The 25637-nt window shown below is 35.7% G+C and overlaps 1 protein-coding gene across 5 annotated transcripts in view; it reads left to right on the forward strand.

Annotated features, from left to right (window-relative positions):
- The window catches only part of nrf1 (nuclear respiratory factor 1), a 112753-nt gene that overhangs the window by 29872 nt on the left and 57244 nt on the right, over positions 1 to 25637 (forward strand). For 4 of the 5 annotated variants that reach the window (XM_039760991.1, XM_039760988.1, XM_039760992.1 and 1 more), the window contains 3 exons: positions 6379 to 6493; positions 11937 to 12063; positions 12737 to 12877. In XM_039760991.1, the coding sequence (XP_039616925.1) occupies positions 6379 to 6493; positions 11937 to 12063; positions 12737 to 12877 (383 nt within the window). Of the gene's footprint in view, positions 1 to 6378; positions 6494 to 9725; positions 9810 to 11936; positions 12064 to 12736; positions 12878 to 25637 lie in introns of those variants that run through there. The other variant, XM_039760993.1, reaches the window with a different exon arrangement.

A 25637-nucleotide genomic window follows, 5' to 3' on the forward strand; every position in this document is an offset into this window, starting at 1 on the left:
CATTCTTCTGCCAGACAATGATGAAGACTTTGAAAATATCTCTGTGGAGTGTCTTTCCACTCCATGATGGACAATTTTGTGGCAAGCAAAATTGGCTCGATTTCGGTAACATTGACATCTTGCTTTTGCCAAGCCTTAGATAAGTTGGACAACAAAGGTAATATGTGTGGAAGCATCATCAGAGGGGAAACAAAATTTGTACGTTTTAATACATCTGCTTAATCCTTCGGCTGTGAAAGAGCTCTTTCCAGCGCAGCTATGACACTCATCATACACTGTCGTAGTGACTGTATTGCAGAGTCATGAGACAGCCATCTAGTGTCACTGGCCATTTTCATCTTAATCTGGGGAATGTTCAGAATATTTTGGATTTTCGTTAAACCAGCCATCCTAACTGAAGAATTTTGGAAGAAATAGAACAGCTGCTTTAAGATGTCGTTCAGTTTTGTTAAATAAGGTACAGTAGCTGCTGCTTGGGCACTTGCAAGGACCAATCGGTGGTTTACATAGTGGCAGTTGACCAAGAGTCCAGATGTTTTATCTTTAAGCAGTTTTGCCACACCTTTCTGTTTCCCAATCATAACAGCCACTCCATCTGACCCTAGTCCAACCAGATTAGCAGTTTTCAAGACTAGAGTGTCCATAGTCTCACTCAGTGTGTTGATTATAGTCTCCGCTTTGCCATCAATCATATTGCAGGTTCATACAAAATTAATTCTAACCTGGCTACCATATTTAGTGACCTGGCAAACACATTTAATATAAATAATTAATTGTTTTAAACTGAGATGTCTGTGGTTTCATCACACAGAATACTGAAAAAAGTTTCAGTATGTTAGACTTTATTTCTGATGCTAAGACATCCAGCAGCTCTTGAATTATTCTTTTTAGAGGTGTAATGTGCATTTTTACCAACATTGAGATGTTGTAAAAAGGAACAACCCATTTCTTTACAGTGTTCCAACAGCTTTTCAAACAACTTTGTATGTGGCAACTCATCTTTTGCCAACCAATACATGGATCTTAAAGCTCCCACAAAGGCATCTCTCTGTAAGTTATTTAACACAGATACATATCTTTCAATTTGACCGATTCCAGTTTGCTCTAGTACACGCTTTCCTAAAAGGTCAGCCGAAGACTCAATGTACATTTTACTTTTTTCATGGTCCAGCAAGCTTTTTTTTTTTTGAATTCTTGTGCATGGCACGTTTACCGAAGGTAACTCCCGCCTTGGAGGGTGTTTGTTTGAATATTTCATGCACAATGAGCACCACATACCATTTTCTTCGCCCATTAGCCCATCAGAATCTTTAAACCATTGTTTGTTTATGCTGGATAAGCTGTGCTTAATTGGCACAGTGTGTGCTGAAGAGATAGATCTGATAGACCTGATAGATCAGCCTCTGTAATGTCTTTGTCTGAAATTGCCCCATCAGGAGTTGACGCTGCACCTTCATTAGTTTGTGGCGTCTCTTTTCTGAAATAACAGCAATGTTGTTTTCTGAACACTTTTTTTACTCATGTTGGTAAAACATTTGGAAAAAATTAAAAGTACATATGAATAAGACTTTTGAGTGGGAAAGTGGGAGCCTGTTGGATATTCAATGCACACTTGCACTATGGCAGGGCAAGATATGAACTAAAAAAAAGTAATGGCAGATGGGTCACTTTAACAAAACCCTCAGTATGAGCAAATATAAAAATGGCAGAGGGAGTCACTTTAACAGGAACCATAATGAGTGCTACAAGGACATTTGCACACAGAACACACCTAATGCTTAACCCTTAAACTACCGGAACCAGCTATAGTCGGTTCCCAATGCATTTTGCCAGCACGCTGGAGCTGAGTATATTCGGCAAAGTACATTCGTTGAACGCTGCAACCAGCTAAAGTCGGTTTCGAGTGCAATTTGGAAGCACACCGAAGCCGAGTATATGCGGCGACGCACATTCATTGAACTCCACAACCGGCTATAGTCGCTTCACAGAGCTATTTGCCAGCATGCCGGAGCTGATCAGTCAATGTGTATATTCATTGAGCAGCCAGCTCATGACCACTGCCAGCCCCAGCAGAACTGCAGCCTCAATATCTTTGGGATTCAGCCGCTGCACTAGACTAGCCTGCTAGCGTCAGTGCTGGCCCCGTGTGCTTGCGTGCAGCCAAGTTCAGTTCAGTTGGCTCGGTAATTTACTGAATTTCATCAATGGGGTCAGTTGCACCTTGTACATATAATAATTGATTGTTGCAGTAGTTTTTTAAAAAGTTTTTACAGTTCATTGGCAGTGTGTAAAATGATCAATGTTACAGTAATTGTGATGCTCTTTGCATGAAAAAAATTGCACAGCCAAGCCGAACAGAGTGTGTGCTGTGTGTATTCTGGCAATGGAAACCTGAAAATAAAGTGTAAATTTGAAAAACCATAATTATTACAGCCATCATGCCTATTTTTGGATTCAGTGTGCCCAATGATATCATTTAACTTGTTTTTTGTGCAGTTGATTTCGGAGAATTTTGACTAAGGAGACCACCAGAAGATTACTTGCCCATGTAAACATGTATTTTATGAAACCTGGTTTTTGCCTTAACCAGCTTATTCACCTTCGTCTGGTTATCTGAGTGCATGTAAACGCAATGAGTGTATGCATTTGCCAGGATCGGTTATCAGTTTTCCAGATGCATTGAATAAGTGAATTTTATTGTCCATAGTGGGCTTTTGTCATGCTAGATTAAGAAGACAATAGTGAATTCCTGTCTTTCTGATCAAGATAAACTCATGGAGGCCCTAAGAGAAAAGTACGGCATCTATTTCTCATTTAACTATCTTCTCTCTTCATTGGTAGAAAAGCAGCCTCATTATAAATATGGTTTTCACCTCTATGGAGTGTAAAGTTTGAATGACTGTAGAATCTGTCAGTATGTTGATTTTAATTGAAGCTGACTTCAGGTACTCTCCTGAAAAGGAAAACATCAACATATCCACTGGATAATTCCAGTTTGGTAATTTCTGGCAGTGGCCACTTGTGAAAGTTGTTTAATGTGTGGGAGAGCCGCAAATCTTAAAGGAAGTCTACCTGGTGAAGCTCATCGAGAGAATACCAAGAGTTTTCAAAGCAGTAATCAGAGCAAAGGGTGGCTATTTTGAAGAAACTAGAATATAAAACATGTTTTCAGTTATTTCACCTTTTTTTGTTAAGTACATAACTCCACATGTGTTCATTCATAGTTCTAATGCCTTCAGTGAGAATCTACCAATGTAAATGGTCATGAAAATAAAGAAAACACATTGAATGAGGAGGTGTGTCCAAACTTTTGGCCTGTACTGTGTGTGTATATATATATGTATGTATGTATGTATGTATGTACTTTGAAAACAGATCTCAATGGGGAAAAAGAAATCCTCCTGGATATCTATACTGATATAGACTGGGTAATGTGTTAGGAACGAAAGGATGCCACATCGTTTGATGGAAATGAAAATGATCAACCTACAGAGCCCTGAATTCAGAGACGCCCCAAAAATCAGAGTGAAAAAATTATGTGGCAGGCTAGTCCATTTTGCCAAAATTTAATTGCAGCAACTCAAAATTGTACGCAGCACTTTGTATGGCCCCTGTGTTCTTGTATACATGCCTGACAACATCGGTGCATGCTTCTAATGAGATGACAGATGGTGTTGTGGGGGATCTCCTCCCATATCTGGACCAGGGCATCTCTGAGCTCCTGGACAGTCTGAGGTGCAACCTGGTGGCATTGGATGGACCAAAACATAATGTCTCAGAGGTGTTCTATTGGATTTAGGTCAGGAAAGTGTGGTGGCCAGTCAATGGCATCAATTCCTTCATCCTCCAGGAACTGCCTGCATACTCTCACCACATGAGGCCAGGAATTGTCGTGCACCAGGAGCCACTGTACCAGCATAGGGTCTGACAATGGGTCCAAGGATTTCATCCTGATACCTAATGGCAGCCAAGGTGCCTTTGTCAAGCCTGTAGCGGTCTGTGTGACCCTCCATGGATATGCCTCCCCAGACAATCATTAACCCACCACCAAACTGCTCATGCTGAATGATGTTACAGGTAGCATAATGTTCTCCATGGCTTCTCCAGACCCTTTCACTTCTGTCACGTGCTCAGGGTGAACCTGCTCTCATCTGTAAAAGCACAGGGCACCAGTGGTGCATCTGCCAATTCTGGTATTCTATGGCGAATGCCAATCGAGCTGCATGCTGCTGGGTAGTGAGCTCAGGGCCCATTAGAGGACATGGGGCCCTTGGGTCACCCTCATGAAGTCTTTCTGGTTGTTTGGTCAGAGACATTCACACCAGTGGCCTGCTGGAGGTCATTTTGTAGGGCTCTGGCAGTGCTCATCCTGTTCCTCCTTGCCCAAAGGAGCAGATACTGGTCCTGCTGATGGGTTATGGACCTTCTATGGCCCTCTCCAGCTCTCCTAGAGTAACTGCTTGTCTCCTAGAATCTCCTCCATGCCCTTGAGACTGTGCAGGGAGACACAGCAAACCTTCTGGCAATGACACGTATTGATGTGCCATCCTGGAGAAGTTGAACTACCTGTGCAACCTCTGTAGGGTCCAGGTATCGCCTCATGCTACCAGTAGTGACACAGACTGTAGCCAAATGCAAAACTAGTGAAGAAACAGTCAGAAAAGATGAGGAGGGAAAATGTCAGTGGCCTCCACCTGTTAAACCATTCCTGTTTTGGGGTCATCTCATTGTTGCCCCTCTAGTGCATCTGTTGTTAATTTCATTAACACCACAGCAGCTGAAACTGATTAACAACCCCCTCTGCTACTTAACTGACCAGATTAATATCCCATAAGTTTCATTGACTTTATGCTATACTCTGATTAAAAAGTGTTCCTTTAATTCTTTTGAGCAGTATATATATGTGTATGTGTATGTATATATATATATATATATATATATATATATATATATATATATATATATATATACACACACACAGTTACAGTGGAGTCATTCTTTCTGACTAATTCAGCAGTATCTCTGATAGACATACCACTGTCACATATGCTAATGATTTGACCGTCCTCAAAGTGTACCAGCTGTGATTTTGTGTTCCAGTGCGTGCTTCTTTGGGGGGAAAACTGTCATCAGTCTGTCAAACTGCATTAAAGAACATTTCTTTTTTTGCAAATTCAACAAGGCTAAATTCTTTCATCATAAATTAGACAATGACTTTACCATTTCTATAGATGTTATGCTAAAGCTTTATTTATAAAAGTTCCATATAATAATGCTTACCACCATACACCTTACATAGATTATTATAAATTAGACATCAGCTACCACTTTCATCAATGTTTTTCTTAGATTCTGTTTTAGTTTCAGGAGGTTAACGTGTCATAGATTTTATTACTTATTTTATTATTATTATTATTATTTGTTTTTTTATAAGAATTAAGAAGCATACTGTCCAGGGGATTACCTGAGGGCACTGAAAAGATAAGAATGTGCTACATTTGAGTAATGACAAAAACTTACCAGCAGAGGGAACACAGGGACCATAACATTTGTAGCTGCTTTTTGATTTTTTTAATTAAAGCAAATTTCTAAAATTTTTCAGTTGTCATTCTTGGTATAAATAAAAAAGATGAATGTTTATAATTTTTCCTAAATTTTTTTACCTATATTTTTGATACTGTTACTTCAGAGTATTCATTTTTTGTGTTTCATTTGCCATATTACGTCCATCTGTTTTCTAGCTGACATACCCACTTTAATTTAAAAGTATGCTTGCCTGTTTGACAGTAATGGGTAGAAGGCCAGAACCAACTCAAACTGGATACACTGATGCACATAATCACAATCACTTATAGTAGACCTTTAGCTATATAAATCTCTTTTTTCATTAATAAGTGCAAATAAAAAACTCTAAAGCGAAAAATAAAGTTGTACTGATTAGTACACATCTGTATGAACATTTTTTTTCTTAAATACAATAGAATAAAGTCCTCTTTCCCATTGCAGGCCTTTGTTTCAATTGAGAGCTTGTTTACTTGTTATTTACAGTGCAGAGTTACTATATGCATATTTAGCATTTGTAAAGTATATGTTTTGAAAATGTCTTTTTTTTTGTCCAAAGATTATCTGTGTAGTTATTCTGAATTGGTAATGCATTGCCTAGTAAGTAGCTTATTTAACATGCCTAAAAACATATAGATTGTGTAGTCAAAAAAGGTTCATAATGGGAATCTTCAACATTATGCCAACATTCTTTAAAAGATTTCTAAGACTGTGTACAATCAATGTAATATAGTGCATAGCACATACAGTGCAAAGTTGGGACTAGTAATATTAATTGAATCATCACTTACTACCCCATTTTTTTCTGATGTTTAGGCCCAGTGGGAATGGCTGCAGCTGCTGCTGTCGCAACTGGAAAGAAGAGGAAACGACCACACATCTTCGAATCCAACCCCTCTATCCGCAAGAGGCAGCAAACCCGTCTGTTGAGGCGAGTTTTTTTTGGTTTTTTTCCCCTTTGCAGGAGAATCTCATGGGCCAACCAATGTTGTTAATTGGAAATCTGATGCAAAAGCATAGTCCAAACAATACCTGTCATGCAGACTTTCTTTAGTATAGTTACATATATTACAAATATTTAGCATGAATGATCATTTTGACCGTTATCTTTCTTGTTTAAAAGTATTATACTTTTCGTTTTAATTTTAATGACTGTATAATTAGATTTGAATTCACATATGCAGTACTAGATATCATAGAGCATAGTATATTTACCTGTCCAAGGTGACTCTTTAGTATATACATTATGAAAGCAAGTAGTCTTTTTATTTTAGTACTATCTGGTACCCAGTACATTCAAATCATGAGTTACTAAGCTTTTTAAACTGCCTTTTAAGTTATTTAGAGCTCGTTTCCATATTCGGCGTTAATAGTACATACTTTTGGAGTCTTCCACATCTGCTTTAAGTCCATTTCTAAAAGTAAGTGAGGATGCCAGTTTAAATGGGGAATACTTTAATGGGTAATGGATTGAAACATCATTTTTTTTTTTTGTTTTTTTCAGCGCCTTATTTAAAATTGGTGTTTCAAGGTATGACTGAGACTTTGAGATAATATGAATCTGTATGTTTCTGTAAAAGCATTCAGCAGTACCATATCAATCATAAAGTTTCCTGGAATGGCTCAAATATTACATACTATTTTGGTGAAACTGTAACTAATTTTATACCTTTGGTTATGTTGCTGGTCATGCCAACCCTAGTAATGCCAGAAATTTGCAGGGAAGACTTTTCTTGGGGGGAAAAAAAGATGGAATCTGTTCCGATGATGATAGTAGTAGTAGAAGTAGTAGTAAGACTGTTGTGTGTAATAATGTCAAGGTATATTCAGAGCACATTTTAAAATAAAATCCTATAATTATTTTTGAATTTTTAATATTTTATTTTGATGATTAGTTGTTACTTCAAAATCTGAATACTATGTTAGCATCAAATTACTTATGCCTTATTTTAGCATGGGAATATTGCAGTTAATAAATTTGTTGTTTTTGGCAGTAATACTTGTTTCCAGTAATACTATTCTTTTAAAGACAAAAGTTGTGATTTCCGGTAAGTGCTTATACATTTCTTTCCGTTTACTTCTTAACTACTTGAGTGTCAAAACTGATCTTGGTACCAGTATTCCTAACCAAGAATTTTATAGGTACAGGTATTATCTAGTTAGATTGGAGATCATTTTCTACAGTATTAATGCCCTCTTTTTTTCTGAATGGACCACAAGACCCTGGTGCATTTGTAAAATATTATTTTGTGTTTAGCAAAGATAGTTGAAATAAGTTATCCAGAATCACACAGTGATTTGGGACGTAGTCTGAACCATTAACTCCGAGGGTTAAAGTCCAGTGTTGTTGCCACTTCACGATAATAACCACTAAGCAGCTTGCATGAAGACCGTTTTAGTTTACTTTGCGCTCTTTTAGTACTTTCTGAGTTTCTGTGACAAGTTCTGTGTTCACATGCTTTTTCATACCAAACCAAGACAGTGGAAAGCATAAACCACTATCTTGGATGTTAATCCAGGAAGTGCTAATCCACGGTGTCTGCCTGAATTGAGCTGCCATCAATTGGAATTGGAGCTTTAATTTGGCAGATTGTGGGGTAAAATAATATTTCTCTTCTCCTGGGTAACTGTAATGGTGCAGGTGCACTTTGAGAATGAATAGTTTGAAGTTTCCTAAAACAATGTACAGATCATCTTTGTATGTTATTCCCCATAATTTACAGAAGCATGTTTCAGACGTGGAGTCTTCATGCTGTCAGTCAATTGATATTGGCAGCTAGCAAAGTAGCACTCTGCATGACTGCTCCTTTAAATGTTTGGGAATCGAAGGTATAATACATGAAAGGTCTGCCAAGAGGAAATGTGGCCCGGTGGTCATAAAGCAAAGATTTTCCAGGGAGTTTCTTCCTCGAAAACTATATTTTATTTTTGGATACAAACTATCCAAAGCCAGTATTTGTGGTATTGAAAATGGTACTTGCTTATCTATTTATCAGTATTAGAACTGAAATGTTATGTTGCTTAAATATAAGAAATCACTTTTCCCCTAATATATGAAAATGTAGCTATTGAAAAATCATACACACAGGTAGATAAAATATGGGTAAATCAGGTTAGGATAATCGAATCTCCTCTCAGAATTGTCTGTATTATTATTAGTACACAGTTTTGTAGCTTTTGAAGGACCAGCATTATCACATCACAAAACTGATTTCCCATTAACTGTAGAGAGTTTGTGACAATATAACAGGACATTGCCAGGAAGTATGACAGCAAATTGTTCTTTTTTTTTTTCTTACTGACTACCACTATCTGTACTTCTTTCCATGTTGTCAGACTAGAACTGGGATGACACATACATTTTTTGTTGTTTTTTTGATGTACTGGCACGCAGTGTCGTAGTGGTTGCTACTGATCTTCTCTGCCCCTTCCTATGTACCCTTTCACTCTTTCTCCGTAAACCAGGCCTCATGATCACATTCCTCCATTTTTTTATAATAAAATTAAAGATCTAAATAATTCAACTAACATAAATCCATCATTCATTTATACCTTTGCCTGTCTTCCTACTCCATCCAGCTCCTTTTCTAAATTCTCACCAGTCACATCTGTATTTGTTAATGACCTGCTTTGTAAAATGAGGCTGACCACTTGTGTACTGGACCCCATCCTCACCTTGCTTCTTAAATCCTGCCTTTATGCCATAAACCCGACTGTTACAGCAATAATAAATACATTCCTTGACACTGGGTTTGTACCAGCCACTTTTAAATCACTTCTATATCTATAATGTTAAAGTCTGGTCTTGACGCTGACAGTCTTAACAATTTTCGGTCTGTCTCTAACTTACCTTTTCTATGAAAAATTCTTGAGCATGTCATACCCTCCCAACTCACCAATTACTTAACTTCAATCTGGTTTCAGGGCGCAGCACAGCTGTGAAACTGCTCTGCTTCAGGTAACCAATGATTTGCTTATGGTAGCAGACTGGACAAACCAGTATATTAATTCTGTTTGATCTTAGTGCCACATTTGACACTATCAGATGTGACATTTTACTGTCCAGAACAGAGACATATTTTACTCTGGTTTGTTATTTTATTTTTTTCTTCTTCTTTTAATCCTTTTTATTTCTTTGTATATCCTGTATTTATCTGTTCTAGTGTTCTATGCAGAAAATATTTATATCCAATGTTACATATATCCTGCTGTTCTTTATGTAACTCTGGGAAGCGCATTCAGCATAGGTAAGGCGCTATATAAGAATATGTAATTTATTATTATTATTACCTTGTTTATTTTCTGACGGGACACTGTTTTGTTCACCAATCCCAATTTGGTGTCCTTGCAATATGTGACATTATCTTGTATTCCTGTATAAATGTGGTAACATGCGGTGTGGGTCGACCCTGTGATGTGAAAAAAAAATATACCTTCAATATATACCTTCTTAGTGATAGTTACTTTTCTTTTCAGGTAAGCCTTGTGTTAGGAACCTCAGTACCTTGACATGGACCATGGTCCCGTTGGTTTTGTCATTTCAGTGGTTTTGCTTTTTTGTTTTTGACTTCAGCCTTTTATTTCATCTTGTGGTTAGTTACCTTACAATAATTTCAGGCACTTCCCACTGTAATCGTAACACAGTCAATCACATTGACTACCACAATTCTGGACAATAAAACAAACGGCTACACCAAAATTGTACAGTTTTATTTTTCATACAGATCAGTTCTAAACTTAAATTAAAACCAATACAGTGAATAGTAAACAGATTATAAATGCTAGTTCTGATCATTATTAATTGCTGTAGAGCAGGGGTCTCCAACCTTTTTTCCCCCGAGTGCTACTTTTACAAAATGAAAATGGCCGAGAGCTACTCATATTTTCTAACGTTTATTCTCATAGCTTATTTCATCCCAAACAAACTGAATAAGCTTGTTTTGCTTGAACATTTAGAAAATGTTGGTGTCCACAGCTCACATTTTGCATTAAAACATCACAAAAGTATTTAGTTCGCCTGCAAGTGTATTTTGTATGTCTGTATGCATTTTCTAGTGCATCTCATACTATTGAATTAAAACATGAATGTTGTCAAAATAAAATACCTGTAATGCAATTACAAATTAACAGATATTACTTATTCATTTGTCATTTTGTTACATGTCACTATTTCACTTCACAAGAGTATTCACATGTCCAGTTGCATGTGTGATGTGTTTTTTAGTTAGTGAGATGACTGGCACTGCATGGAGTCAGCAAAAGAGGTGTATGGTGGAGTGTAGCCACTTAGGTTCGCTGTTATGGAGTCATTTAAATGTTCATCTGTCAGTCTTGTTCTGAACTTTGATTTCATGACATTTATGTCAGAAAAGGCAGACTCACAGAGGTATGTAGACCCAAACAAAGCAGACATTTTCAGAGCTGCTTGGTGAAGATTCTTATAGTTATCTGGCTCGACTAAGCTCCAGAAATGCTGAGAATATTGTTGAGAGTTTAACTGCACATTATTTTGAAGGTTTACTGAATATAATATATAAAATCCAATGTCTCTCTGTCTGTATGTCTGTCCACTTTTCACAAGAGAACTAAATAATGGCTTTAGATCGGGTTTTTTTCTATAATTTGCTTGAACATTCCGGTTGATTTTGCGAACTTTGTCATTACGGTATGTATCATAGTTTGCTTGCGGAACCGATTTTATTTGCGTGAATCCAAGATCCACGCAGTGGGCCAAAGGAGGGACCTTCTTCACTCACTTGCCAGCTTCGGGGTGTGTTCCTGAACTCTGCTTAGCTAGCAAATGAGAGAACAATTGAATTCAACTTTGTTTGATATTTAAAATAAAGTGTTACTTAGGTCTTGATGAGTTTGAGTTCGGATATTCTCTTAAGTGTATGCCACATTGAAAAGATAGATTGCAATTCAGATTTTGGATCGTGATTTTTGTGTTAAAAGGATAGTTATATGACTTTTTGGAAAGATCGCCCACCCCTAATTTGACTAATCAAATTTCAAATTTATGTAGGATTCATTAACTCTTTGGCGAGCTGCTTGGAAAGGGGTTTGCTAGCTACTGGTAAAGTGCGAGTGACATGTTGGAGACCTCTGCTGTAGAGTAATAATTGAACAATTAGTACAGCTTAGCCATAAAATACTAGAATAGTCAGTTGTTCTAGAATTTTAGAGACCACATAAATTTTGCTATATTTCCTTGCTGGAGAAAGAAAATGACTGATATTGTGGAAATGCCATGTTATTTTCTAAACCGCTTAATCCTGACCAGTGTCGCGTCTGTTCCAGCTAGAATGGTGCACAAAGCAGAAAGATCACAGGGAGTATTGTGGAAATTAAATTACAACTATGTTTTGTTGTAGGAAACTGCGTGCAACTTTAGATGAATATACAACTAGAGTGGGACAACAAGCTATTGTTCTGTGCATCTCTCCATCAAAACCTAATGCACTGTTTAAGGTATTTGGTGCCGCACCTCTGGAAAATGTGGTAAGTTACCAAAGATCCTGCACTATTTGTACATCTTCAAAGTCTAGCATAAACACTGCTATTGAATTTTAAGTTTTATTGTATTATATTAGTAAGTATTACAGGCAGAAACAATAACTTGCAGAAAGTTGCATAGTAATCCCAAAGGCTAGGTTTATCTTGTAGTATTGAGATTTAAAATGATCTTCATGCCTAACTTTCCATCACTTTAAAAGTATTTAAGAAACTAGTAAATTACTGGTCATGCATTGCCCACTCTCAAATATTGCTGCCGTTCATTTTATATCTTCTGTGAATTTTATGTTTAAGATTATGTTTAAACATTGTATTTTTCACATTAGATCTGGGTTCAGTACATATTCCAAATTGATGTTGTACTTTATTTAATGTAATTTGTCCACTTAATTTTTATCAGCATGGCACTTAAATTTCAGAGAGCTCTCTAGGCAGCAATCATGGGGGTGACTAAATGACTTGTTGTTTCATTAGGTATAATTTGCTCTTTTTTGTATTCATCAATGTTTTCAAAAAATTAGTTTGTAAGATGACTGTGTCCGTTGAAGGATGAACTGGGCAAGAACAAGGACTTAGCTGATGATATGGTCATATTTGTGTTATAAGTTATTGTTCCCTGTTGCTGTCTTTTTTACTTGTGTTTCCTAATGTCCTACAGGTGAGGAAATACAAAAGCATGATTCTAGAAGACCTGGAATCTGCTCTGGCAGAACATGCACCTCCACCCCCTGAAATCAGCTCAGAACTTCCTCCACTTACTATTGATGGGATCCCAGTTTCCGTGGATAAGATGACACAGGTGAGGCAAAGTGTCAACAATGTAAATTTAAAAAAATATTTTGTGGCAAGTGAAACTGTGAAAACCACTGATTTGTATGCAACCTGAAATCAAAATGACATGGAATATAAAAAAGTAGTATTTCTTTAACAAAATGGAATCAGTCTGCCAGCTTTCTTATAATGCAAGCAATTACATTGTAGTGTGTGTATCTAACACATATTGATTGTAACATCAAAAGTATGTGCCTGCTTATTGTAGTATTGAAACGCAAGGTGGGAATGAAGAAAATTATTTGTTAAAATTTAGTTAATCTGATGTACAGTCATGTGATAAAGAAAGTGCACCTTCTTTCAATTCTAAGGTTTTACATTTCAGGATATAATAAAAAATGATCTGGTCCATAGCTTGTCTTAAAATTAGTTAAATGTAACCTCATTTGAACAACAACACATGACATATTACAACGTGTCATAGTTTGTTTTTTTTAAATAAATAAAGCCAAAATACAGAAGCAGCACGTGCAAAATTAAGTATATCCTTACTGATTACATAGGAATTTAGCAAGTAAGTAGCACCCAAGTACTGAAAATCAAATGCACGTGATTTAACTGGTCATCAGCAAGTGTGACCACCTCAATAAAAGCAGACATTTTGGCAGTTTGCTGGAGAATCTAGGTGTGTGTTAACACAATGCCAAGGAGAAAAGACATCAGCAATGATCTTAGAGAAGCAATTGTTGCTGCCCATCTGTCTGGGAAGCTTTATTAGGCCATTTCCAAACAATTTGAAGTCTATCATTCTATAGTGAGAAAGATTATTCACAAGTAGAATACATTAAAGACAGCTGACTGTTTTCCCAGGAGTGGACATCCCTGCAAATTCATCCCAAGGCCAGACCATGCAATGCTCAGACTCTACAGTGAGCATGTTAAAGTTTATTACAGTATAATTATAAAAAGACTGAACAAGTATGGCTTGTTTGGAAGAGCTGCCAGGAGAAATCTTCTATCTAGAAAGAACATGGCAGAACAGCTTAGGTTTGCAAAGTTGTATCTGAGCAGACCATAAGACTTCTGGAACAATGTCCTTTGGACAGACAAAACTATAGTGGAGATGTTTGACCATAATGAAAAATACCACATTTGGCAAAAACTAGTCACAGCATATCAGCAAAAACCCCTCATACCAACTGTCCAGCATGGTGGTGGAGGAGGATGATTTATGCTTGTAGTACAGCCAGAGGACCTGGGCACCCTGCAGTTATTGAGTCGACCATGAGCTCCTCTGTATACCAAAGTATACTAGAGTAAAATGTGAGGCCATCTGTCCGACAGTTAAAGCTTGGACGAAATTGGGTCGTGCAACAGTCCAATAATCTGAAGCACACCAGCAAATCTACAACAGAATGGCTGAAAACACAAAGAATCAAGGTATTGCAATGGTCCAGTCAAAGTCCAGACCTCAACCCGATGGAATTGCTATGGAGGGACCTAAGAGAGCTGTGCGTAAACGGTTGCCCGGAAACCTTAATGAACTGAAGCAACATTGTAAAGAAGTGTGCCATAATTCCTCCACAATGATGTGAGAGACTGATAAAACTTAAAGTAATCATTTCTGTATGACTTTTGGTGCCAAAGTTGGTTCTACAAGCTATTGAATCATGGAGTGCACTTAATTTTAATATATGGCTTCTCCATTCTTGGCTTCATTTTTGTTAAATAAATGATGACACAGTAAAATCTGTTGTGGCTTGTTATGTATCTGAGGAGACATTTAAATAATTTTAGAACCTGGTAAGGTCCAGATATACTGTATATACATATTTTTTTATTATGTCCTTATATGTAAAATCATAGAACTGTAAGAGGGTGTACTTTCTTTTTGACACGACTGTATATTTCAATGAATTTTAAAGGAAACCACTAGCACTGCATTAGTTAAAATTAAATTAAAACTACTTTTCCAATGATTTTGTCTTTGCTTCAAATACCAAAAAGATAGTGTGTGTATTTTGTGAATCCTTAAAATTACCAGTATTCATTATTTGTTAGGATGTGGTACAAGCAAGTATAATTTTGTATACAATTCATAAATTGGAATATTATTTAGACTAAATCTGCAAATTGCCTTATGTAGTGTCCAATGTATATCATAAAGAATTTCACTACATATATTAGTAATACATTTGGAAAAAGGATGCCAGCCATGCTTATTAGATGCTGTTTAATATTCTCAATCAATTCTAGCCTAAAGTACATAACAGCGAAAGCAGCTTTTATGCATATTGACAATTCTGATCTATAAAGACTTGATATGATTAATTTACAGCATGTTGCATGTTGCAGCAGGGATTAGTATTGGTTTACTTATTTTCCTGAGTCTGCATCGGATTTCCCCAGATATTCAAGTGTATTCCTAAACCCAAGTACATGCATATATCATTGATTTGCAACTCTTAATATGAGTGAATGTGTGTTTTTCTGCACCAATATGATTTGAGTCCCATGTACAGTTGGTTTCTTGCCATAGAATATTGATACTGCTGGAATAAATTCAGAAGACTGCTACCCTATAATACAAATCTGCAGGTCTGGATGATGGATGGGTAATTTCCTGTATATGCAGTAAACCTGTGAATTTCCAGAATTCAGACACTATATTTTTAAAGCTACCAGTTAATCTGTAGAATGCACACATTTGCCACCAGTTCATGTGGAAGATGTTTTCATTATGAAAAACATTCACTGACAAAGATGAAAGAAAAGCAAGATGTTTTGTTGCAAACATTCATATGCCAACAATAGTGTAAAATTGGCAGATGACCATTAATGTTTATGTTTTTTCTACCTACATGTCATAATTTGAAAATTCCTCTCAAGACTAAAACTTACTAATAAGCTTAGACATTTCAAGTGTTTTGAGTGGAAAATTGAATCAAAAACATTTAGTTAGGCTTCTATCTATCTATCTATCTATCTATCTATCTATCTAGTTAAATTATTAGATACTAGACATTAAGCTTGTTACAATAACGGGTGCTAGAACAGTAGTGCATAAACATTAGTAGGAACAATTTGTATTAAATGGCAAGGGACCTTGTATGTGGCTGTAATATGTGTCACTGTATTGTGTGCCTTTAATTTTCTCTCTCAGTAATACTGGTTTGTGTTTCAGTAAAATGCCTGTAATTTTGTCTGACAGTAATACAGTGGAACATCGGTTGACGACCATAATTCATTCCAAAACTCTGGTTGTAACCCGATTTGGTCGTGAACCGAAGTAATTTCCCCCATAGGATTGTATGTAAATACAGGGTGGCCCACGAAAAAGTAGCCCGCCTTCCTGCCAGAGTGGCGCCGATTGACTACCCTCATCACGAAAGCTGTGTAGACGTAGTGCAAACGTGTGAGTACGAGCTGAGCGACATGTATTCCATTTCACAAAGAATCGCAATAGTGGAGGCATACGTTCTCACGGGTTCCATTAAGGAAACGCAGGACATTTTTGCAACAAAGTTTCCTGCCGCTGGTGTCCCTGCAAAGCGTGCAATACAGCAGTTGATGAGAAAGTGGCGTACGACAGGGTCAGTTGCAAACGCCAAAAAGAATCGGGACCCGCCCATTTGCACACCTGATGCGATCGCCGATGTTTTCACACGGATGGAGAGAAGCTCTAGGAAGTCTACACGTAAGTTATCTCAGCAGGCGGACATTTTGCGCACTTCTTGCCAACGCCCCAGAGTTGCATCACGTATATGACAACATGTTAAGGCGCGCCCAAAAATGCATTGACGCACAAGGAGATCATTTTTGAGCACTTTCTGTAAAGAGTGAGTAAAGATTTTTGCATTTCAAGTTCTTTCTTTCTTCATGGAAGGGCGCCTTTTTTCGCCAGGGAGGCGGGCTACTTTTTCGTGGACCACCCTGTACAATTAATCTGTTACAGACCGTATGAACTGTGTGTAAATATATATTTTTTTCAGTTTTTAAGCACAAATATAGTTAATTATACCATTAAATGCACAGCGTAATAGTAAACTAAATGTAAAAACATTGAATAACACTAAGAAAACCTTGAACAACAGAGAAAACTAACACTGCAAGAGTTTGCGCTATGGCCTTACGACCCACTCGCTAAAAACACTTTTGTTTTAAGCACAGGGAAAAAAATGAAAATTTGAAAAATCCGTAATTTAATAAACAACCAAGAAAAGTAACATTGCAACAATGCACACGCGCGCCTGTGTGTGTGTGTCTCTCTCGTGGGCCTGTGTGTGTGTGTGTCTGTCTCTCGCATGTGTGTGTCTCTCTTAAGTGCACACCTCTGTGTGTGTGTGTTTCTCTCGCCTGTGTGTGTGTTTGTCTGTCTCTCTCTCTCACGCGCGCCTGTCTGTGTCTCTGTGTCTGTGTGTCTGTGTGTCTGTGTGTCTGTCTCGCTGCTGTGTGCCTGTGTGTGTGTGTGCTGCCTTCTGTGTGTGTGTGTGTGTGTGTGTGTGTGTGTGTGTGTGTGTGTGTGTCTGTCTGTCTGTCTGTCTGTCTGTCTGTGTCTGTGTCTGTCTGTCTCACGCGCGTGCCTGTGTGTGTGTGTCTGTCTCTCTCGCGCGCATGCACCTGTGTGTGTCTCTCTCTCTGCACACACAGGAAGTGACTAAACACTTGCTTTGTGGCCCCGCGCATGTGCACTTCACCAGAAGACACACACACACACTGACACCTGGATGCACACAGGGGTTTTATTAAAGAGGATAGGGGAGCTTCCTCACTTAGGTGAACAACACATATGGATATGTCATCAGCCTTGCTGTTATTTTCAGGGGGCAAAAGAGACTAAACAATTTTTTAAACTTGTAATTTTGTGTTTTACAGATTAGAGTGTCCTATAATTAGAGAGCCATATCCTTTGACTGAAATAAATTCATGCATGTCCTCACAATCTGTGAGTTTGAAAAAACAATATAACTGACTATATTGTAGTATAGGTTATTACTGGTCAATTCCCCAAAGAGTAGGAGGAGTTTTGGCACCTGAACAAACAGAAAATCTGACTATTAGTTTAACTAGATATACTGTAACAGTAAACACCCACACTAAAACTCTCAGTATGCAACAGATCATGTGTTTTGATAGTAATAATTCTTCAATATACATTTTTATTTTAAAGTCACTTTAATGAATTATAAGTTTTTCTTATTAAGGATATATTGACTAGGTATCATATATTACCATTTTAAAAAATACACATAAAACCTGATATGATTTAGAATTTATTAAAATTATTTCAATAAAAATCATGTTGTTTACCATCACATTTTCCATTTAGCAATACTCACTAGACAGGACAATATACTAAAATGGAAATGTGATTGTTGTATGCCAGAAACAGAGGTGTATGTATTTCTTTGTATTAATAAACCATAATAGCTGGAGCAAAAAGAAATTTATATAATACATGTATTTTAAAGAGAACCACATCTATGAATTATTTGAATTGTCTCCATTTAAAATAACACATTGTTTGTATATGCTTTTATCAACAAGATTCAGCAGGGTTTTGTAGTGTTATGTGGTATAGTTAATGTAAAATAACATCCATTTTATTGCTGTTTACACTGGTAAATTGTATATTACTTATGTGTTTCACATTTTCCAAATATTAAATTAAGGTTTTCGTTCGGCCTTTAAAAATCATCACATTTTCATTATAAATATATGCTTTTTGATTGTGTCAGGAAAAAAAAAAACTTATTTACCATATGTGTAGGCCTTGACTAGTAGCAAATTTAATAATTCTTCTTGTCAGGCAAATTGTGTTTTACTCTAAAGAAGTGAAGCAGGCCAATGGTTTAATCGGCAGAACAATTTAGTTTTTGCTTCACAGTAGGCTAGCAGGTGTCAAAAGCTTGGGGTTGTCATTTGTTTTTTTCTCACAGGTGAAGAGAACATAAATAAATATCTTCCCTTTAATTGTCTTGAGCCTTTTTGAGATCCCAGGAGACCCATCGACCCACACACCTTGTCAGGTGGTTTAGAAGGTGTAGGAGTTCCCAGGTGCAGCTGAACTCTGTATTCTCCTTCATACTGAGGTACCTGGAGCTTAACAAACCATGTGGAGTGCAGTTCTGTCACTTGAATGCCAGGTGAAACACAGGCCTGCTAATTAGTGAGGCCCCTTGACTGAACAGGTATTAGTGCTATCATTGTTGATTGGCTCCCTGGTGGATTAGACAGGGCCCCTCTCTTAACAAGTGCTTTGAGCAATCCTTTGCCTCTTAACTCTCTAACTCCTATAATTAAGCCATCTGGTAAAGAAAGGCACAGATTGAGCAGAGAACAGGATTGTGGGACACAAAGCTGAACCTTTACATTGAAGGTTGAAACGCTGGAATAAAATTATTTAAGCTTAGCCAAATAAACTTGCTTTTTAGAATATTCTGTTTGGTTTGCTGTTTCTACTTTTTGTTTATTTTCTTATTGAAATATCTTCTTAAACCATTTAGAATAGACTAGACTAGTACATTGTACAGAATATTTGTATGTATCGTGTATCATTTGATTAATTCTTCATTAGAGGCTTTTATTACAGGATTTTCCTAACTAGTAAGTTATGCTGATTTTATTGCTCTGGCATATAGTAAAATCATCCATATATTGTGCCAGTTTACAATTAGACAAATTTGATGCTTACTGAATTCAGGTATTAAATATTTTGATTGTCAATTTTCAGTACATCATAATACGAACATATTTTTTCTGTGGAATATTTGACGAAATGTGAACAAGACATACAAAAGTGTAATAAAAATGTCAATTAATCCTGCAGATCTGATTTTTTTTTTGTAATTATTCTGTAATTGTCACATGATTAAAACGTTGGATTTTGGACACCACAACATTAGTCAGCACACTTGTTATAGGTGAAATCTAATATTTTATAGTGTTAAACAAAAACTTCCAAAGTAAAGTTCTAGATATGAATCACATTTATTAAAGATCTTAAAGTCCTTTTGAATCTCAAAAAAATTAAATCTTTTTGAATTGTTTCATTAAGAATTACATACTTAACAAAAAATGCTACATTTATCTCCTAAGCAAACAATAATTCATAAGGTTGTTTTTTTCTCATTTTACTTAAATTATTTTTAATGTACTGTTTGCAACTAATATGTGAAATCTCGTTTTGAAAAATATGTTTACAGAACATATTCCTATAAGAAATGCAGTTGATGTAAGAGAAAAAAAAATAAATGCTTTGGATTTAGCAAATTGCAGTTGATCTGTGTTTTGTAAAACTCATTGGAGTAGTACTGCAATAAATCGCCAAATGATGTTAAATGGAATTCCATTACTTATGACACATGAAAACGGAAGCATAAAGAAATTTTACTTTCATGCCAATGATGTCTGTTTTTGTAAGCTGTTGCTTGCATCACAGACTTATCATTAAAAGGATTGGCTCCAGCAACCCATGACCCTTAAATTGGATTAAATAGGTTCAGTAAATGGATGGTCGGTGGTCATCATAGAGGAGCAAAAAAAACACATGCATCAGCTGACTTGATTTGTTATGCATAACACAATAAAGCAGACTCCGAGAGATGCTGGCCATAGTGATAATTTTTTTCCATGTGATTTTAAGTTTATTCTTTCTAATTGCGATTATTAGTACACATTATCTCTTAGCAAAGAATGGAATAAATAAAATCATTATAGTGCCTAAAATTCTTCACATTCCTTTGATCTGTTGAAGTGGACAATACAAATTAAAGGTGGTGTACATTAATAACAATATATTTTTTTCTTTGCATTATGCAATAAAAGAAGATTATTCAAGAAACAGGTATAAGAATACAGTATTTTATGCATGTGTATCAATTTGTTCTGATATACACAACAATTTTTTAAAGTAAATCACTGACAGCAAGTACTATGAAGATTTTGGCAGTTGAGCAAAAAAGTATTTCACTGTACATGTGACAGTATACATGAATTAGGACTTAATTATGACTGCTTAAGTTTATTGGATAAGTACTAGATGTTTCCATGGCCTAACAAGGCCTGTTATAAGGTAGAAATTTCTGTACTATTTTAAAAAATTTATTGCTTTACATTAGAAAATGTAAATGTTAAGTTAGTGTTTGCTTTTGTATTCATCCCATTGTCATTTATTAACCAACTTAATCCAATTCAGAATCACACATGGCTCAAGCCCATTCTGAAGACAATGGGGACAAGACAGAGTTTATTTAATCCAGGATGGCATGCTAGTTCATAAAAGTACTGTCACTTATACATTCACATTAACTCAAACAGTCCGTTCATATTCTGCAGTTAACAAAAAAACACATATCTTTGTGACATTAAATGTATTCATACTCAGTCTTTTGGAAGTGTACAGCAGAAGTACTATGCTATTATCAATATAATACAGTACCGGGCAGCACAGTGGTGCAGCCAGGATTTGCGTCCTGGGTCCTCCCTGCATGGAGTTTGCATGTTCTACCTGTTTCCGCCTATTGTCTAAAGACATGCAGGTTAGGTGAACTGATGACACTAAATTAGCCCTAGTGTGTTTGGTGTGTGTGTGTGTTCTTCCTGTGTTGGACTGACATGCTGTCCAGGGTTTGTTCCTGCCTTGTGCCCTGTGCTAGCTGGGAAAGGCTCAAACATATCATGTACCTGGTCTGGATTAAGCCTTTTAGAAAATGACATGACATCACATGACAATACAGTAGCCCCCATTATTTGGAACTTTGACAAGTTCTGTAAATTAGTCAATGCCAAGATTTTTCATTAATGCAGATGTATGCTTGACAACAGTAAAACTTGTCAGGTCAAAATGTATTTTATTTATGCTTTGTGGTATACTAGTTGAAATTAAATGGTGTTGGACAGGGAGAACACTTTGGGTGTGTCAGATTAAAGTCTGTTAGTAATAGGTTAATGGGTGCTTTTCTGTACTGTTGTGATAATGGGAAACAAGTTATGTTATGATCTTAAGTGTTTCCTTTTGTATAGGTTAATCAGTGTGAAAATAATTATAGAATAGATTTATTGGAGGGAAAACACAGAAAGCAGTGAAGAGACTGATTTTGGTTAAATAATTTCTATAGCCTAGTAATCATGTCTGCTGTCACTAGTATGCCTATAACTTGAGTTTTGCTTGTTTTTAATAAATTATACAGTTGAAAACTAAATAAATACACTTTATATATTTTCCTAGAACTGTATTACTTAATACATGTACCTATAAATTCCCTTCAGCTGAAATGCAGTAGCCATAATTATAGTGTATTTACGCTATTTAAGATAAATAAAACTGTAGATTAGGATTTAGTTTTATCTTTTTTGTAAAATAAAAACACAGCTATTTTTAATGAAAACATCATTTGTTTTCGATATTTAGAAAATCTGTTCCATCTGAAGTGTTTTTGTAAGTCAACCTCAGGTTAATGGCAGCTAATTTGCTTCTGTACAACCAAATATAGCATGTGATGTCAAACAGCAGACGCTGCACTGCTTTGGTGTGCAATATAATCCTGATCAGGCTTGTGAATTATCAGGGACATGAGGACATTGAGCTTAACTCCCTTATTGCTGAATCTTAGCAAAGTATTTCCTTAGCAAACTCATGATATAACTCTAACTTAAAGGAAGGGGTTAATTATGCTAGTTGTTAGAATTAAGTTCTGTTAATATTATGTTTGCTGTATGCTGTCTAAGATGTTGGCTCTAAGCATATTTTAGGATGTACTGTAGAACCAAAGAGGATGTGTTTACTTGTTTTTTTGATGTGTTTGTTTCAGAGATTTAGGCAAAGGATATACTATATAGGTACAATGATTCACTGCTGGTTTCCTGGTCATACCCTCTGTTTGGGTATATCTAAATGATTATTTAAGTATTCTCTATATATTTAATGTCAGATATTAGTATGACCATTTTTTTGTAGCAGCAGATAGAAAGATACTTGCAACTATAAAGTTTTAAGTAAAGAGTCATTTTAGAAATATTTTATGCCATAGTGTGGTATTCAAGATAATGTTTTTATTTACATTAATGGGATATTATGGAGCAGCGGTTGATGAATATTTAATATATAAATGTTTTGCTGAGCCTCTAAAAAATCTTTTGTTATTATTTTTGCTTACTTTCAAAAAAACAGAACCCATGTTTAACTAATAAATAACTCTTGGATTTAAGACCCTATTTTATTGCACCAGTTCTTATTCCTGAAACCAGGGGTGCAACATTAGAGTGCAAGATGAGGTGATGGCAGTCTGCCACAGCAAGTGCACAGATTTTCACATAAGCCTACTGCATTATTAAATGCAGGTCTGTAGCAGGATTAATTGCAATTAGTGAAAATGATTGTAATTTCTACAATATATATAATTACAGTGTATCGTGGTAATAATTTTCTGACATACAAAAAAAGTTGAAAAATAGTTACCATAAGAATAATTTTTTATTTTGCAGTGTTTATGAAAGACACAAAAGTTTTGGCTTTTGTGAGCCATATTTGTTGGGATTTTCAAAATTTTAAAAAATGTTTTTATATATTTGGTGGTATTTCCAGAGCCATATCTTGAGCTAGCAACATAAATCCTTCAAATTTCAAATGAAATGGTTCAAAATTAACAATGAAACAAAAATGAGAAAGCATGGAAAGATTTTAAAGAAATAGCAAAGAAACAGCAATAGAGATTAAACAAAACAATGACAGAGTCTATAATTGGATTAAAAGCAAAGTCTAACAGCTGGAATTGGATTAAAAGCAAAGTCTTAACAGCTTTTTTCACATCTTTAACAAAAAGCTTGTGAGCAGCTGAAAGCAGTAAAGATGTCACAATATTGTGTAGTCACTTCATAATAGTTATGCATACTCACCTTGCACACTGGAATATATAAATCACACCTCTAAGCTTTTAAAAATGTTATTTACTAACATTTATCTAAATGACAGAAACAGAACGGGAAGCAAATTTTTCTTTATTACTCTATGTAAACTTTTCCAATCTGCACCAAAATTGTAATGAAATAAATGTATTTTTATTATTATTAATATTATTATTATTATTATTAAAAGATAGTGAACATGTAACCAGTCAAAAAGAAATAAACTGTATTTAAATAGATCATCCTTTATTGTGACATATAAAGCACAAAGTTTTGTTATTTTTAATAAGTGAATACTGCAAAGAACAAATTGGCCAAAGGTATGTTCAGAATTAAAGCATGATTGTTAGAAACAAGATTGCAGAAGGACTGGAAATAACATAATTTCAGCAAATTTAGCAATTCAATTGAAGTGAATAACACAAGATTTTGAAATTTAAATTCTTGGAAATTTTTCTCATGTAGTAAAATGTGCCCAAACTAATTTAGTGTCTGCTGGCATCCTTCACAATATAAAAACACGCTATCCAGTATGTCACAAACGCTGTCGCAAGCAAATGAAAAAGGGCTCTTTTTTTAATCTGTCAAGTTTGAGTCTGTGATGTTTAAAAGAAATTGTCCTAATGAAGGGTATAATTGCATTATAGTTGTTATTTGTCTATACACTACTGAAGGCAGTTTCAAATGACCTGGACAAAATCTGCATTCTGCAATGAGTTTTGAAAATGAAGGCATTGTAACATTCTTAAGAAAAAGAAATCTGAGACAAAATGATAAAATGTTATTATATTAACATACTTCGACCTCTATCTGAGATTTCCTTCAGCAAAATAATAGTGCTGTATTTGGTACAGAATTAATAGAATTAAAGGAAAATGCAAGGAACACTGTAATGGAAAATATTGTGAGGGAGCTTAGGAGAAGATGTACCTTTCAGAATGGTAATAATTCTGTTTACTTATGGGGCAAAGCAACACTTGGGATAACTCAAGAGTAAAATGTCCTTTATTGGCCCAAAAAAGCATCTCACCCTTTATCACACTGAGAATCTAAAGCAACAGAGATCTTTTAGAAACAACTTGCAAACAGATGAGGAGTAACTCGGCCTACTCTACGTCAAATCCTGCCTCCTGTTGTGAAGGCTGTCAGTTGCTTGTCTCCATGGTTCGTCAGTTCCTCTATGATGAAAGAGTTCAGGGTCCCTTTAAGGGGAGATCTGAGTAGATGACAAGATTCATAAATGTGATTGCACTCTTGTGGTTACATGGGCACCTTCGGTGAATACACAGTAAAATTAATGAATAGAAAACAAATATTCCATGAACATTTATATAATCTGCTATTTTGTTTGCTTTTTTCAGAGTTAATAATTGGTGATTTCTTGTCATTTGTATATGGAATTATATCCTACATTTTAGCAGACACAACATCCTCATTCACGCAAGCACAAATTTAAGATATATTGTGATTTATAAATAAGCAGTTTGCGGGAAGAATTTAGAAGCATTTTATTTTGTGCATACAGGTATTTTATAATTCATTCATATTTCTGTGTTGAAATTCAAGATAATTCTGTACACATTTTCGTTAATAAATACCCTGGACTTTGTTTAAGTTCAGGAATAAAAACTAATTCAGACCCAATTATTTGGTTAAATATAATGTTCTGACACTCTGCAGACTTCAGAAAACTAATTTGAAAGGTTTTAGATTAAGGTATTTGGATTTGGAGATTTACTGTAAATCATATTTAGAAGTTATTTATAAGGCTTTCACCAGATGTCAAGGTCAGATTGCAAGTCTGAAGTATTTAACTTAAAAGAAATGATAGGCATTATTAGTTGTTAATACATTACTGTACTATGAGATGCTGTTTTAGTATA

The sequence above is a fragment of the Polypterus senegalus genome, chromosome 8, assembly GCF_016835505.1.
Source record: "Polypterus senegalus isolate Bchr_013 chromosome 8, ASM1683550v1, whole genome shotgun sequence".
Taxonomy (NCBI): Eukaryota; Metazoa; Chordata; class Cladistia; order Polypteriformes; family Polypteridae; genus Polypterus; species Polypterus senegalus.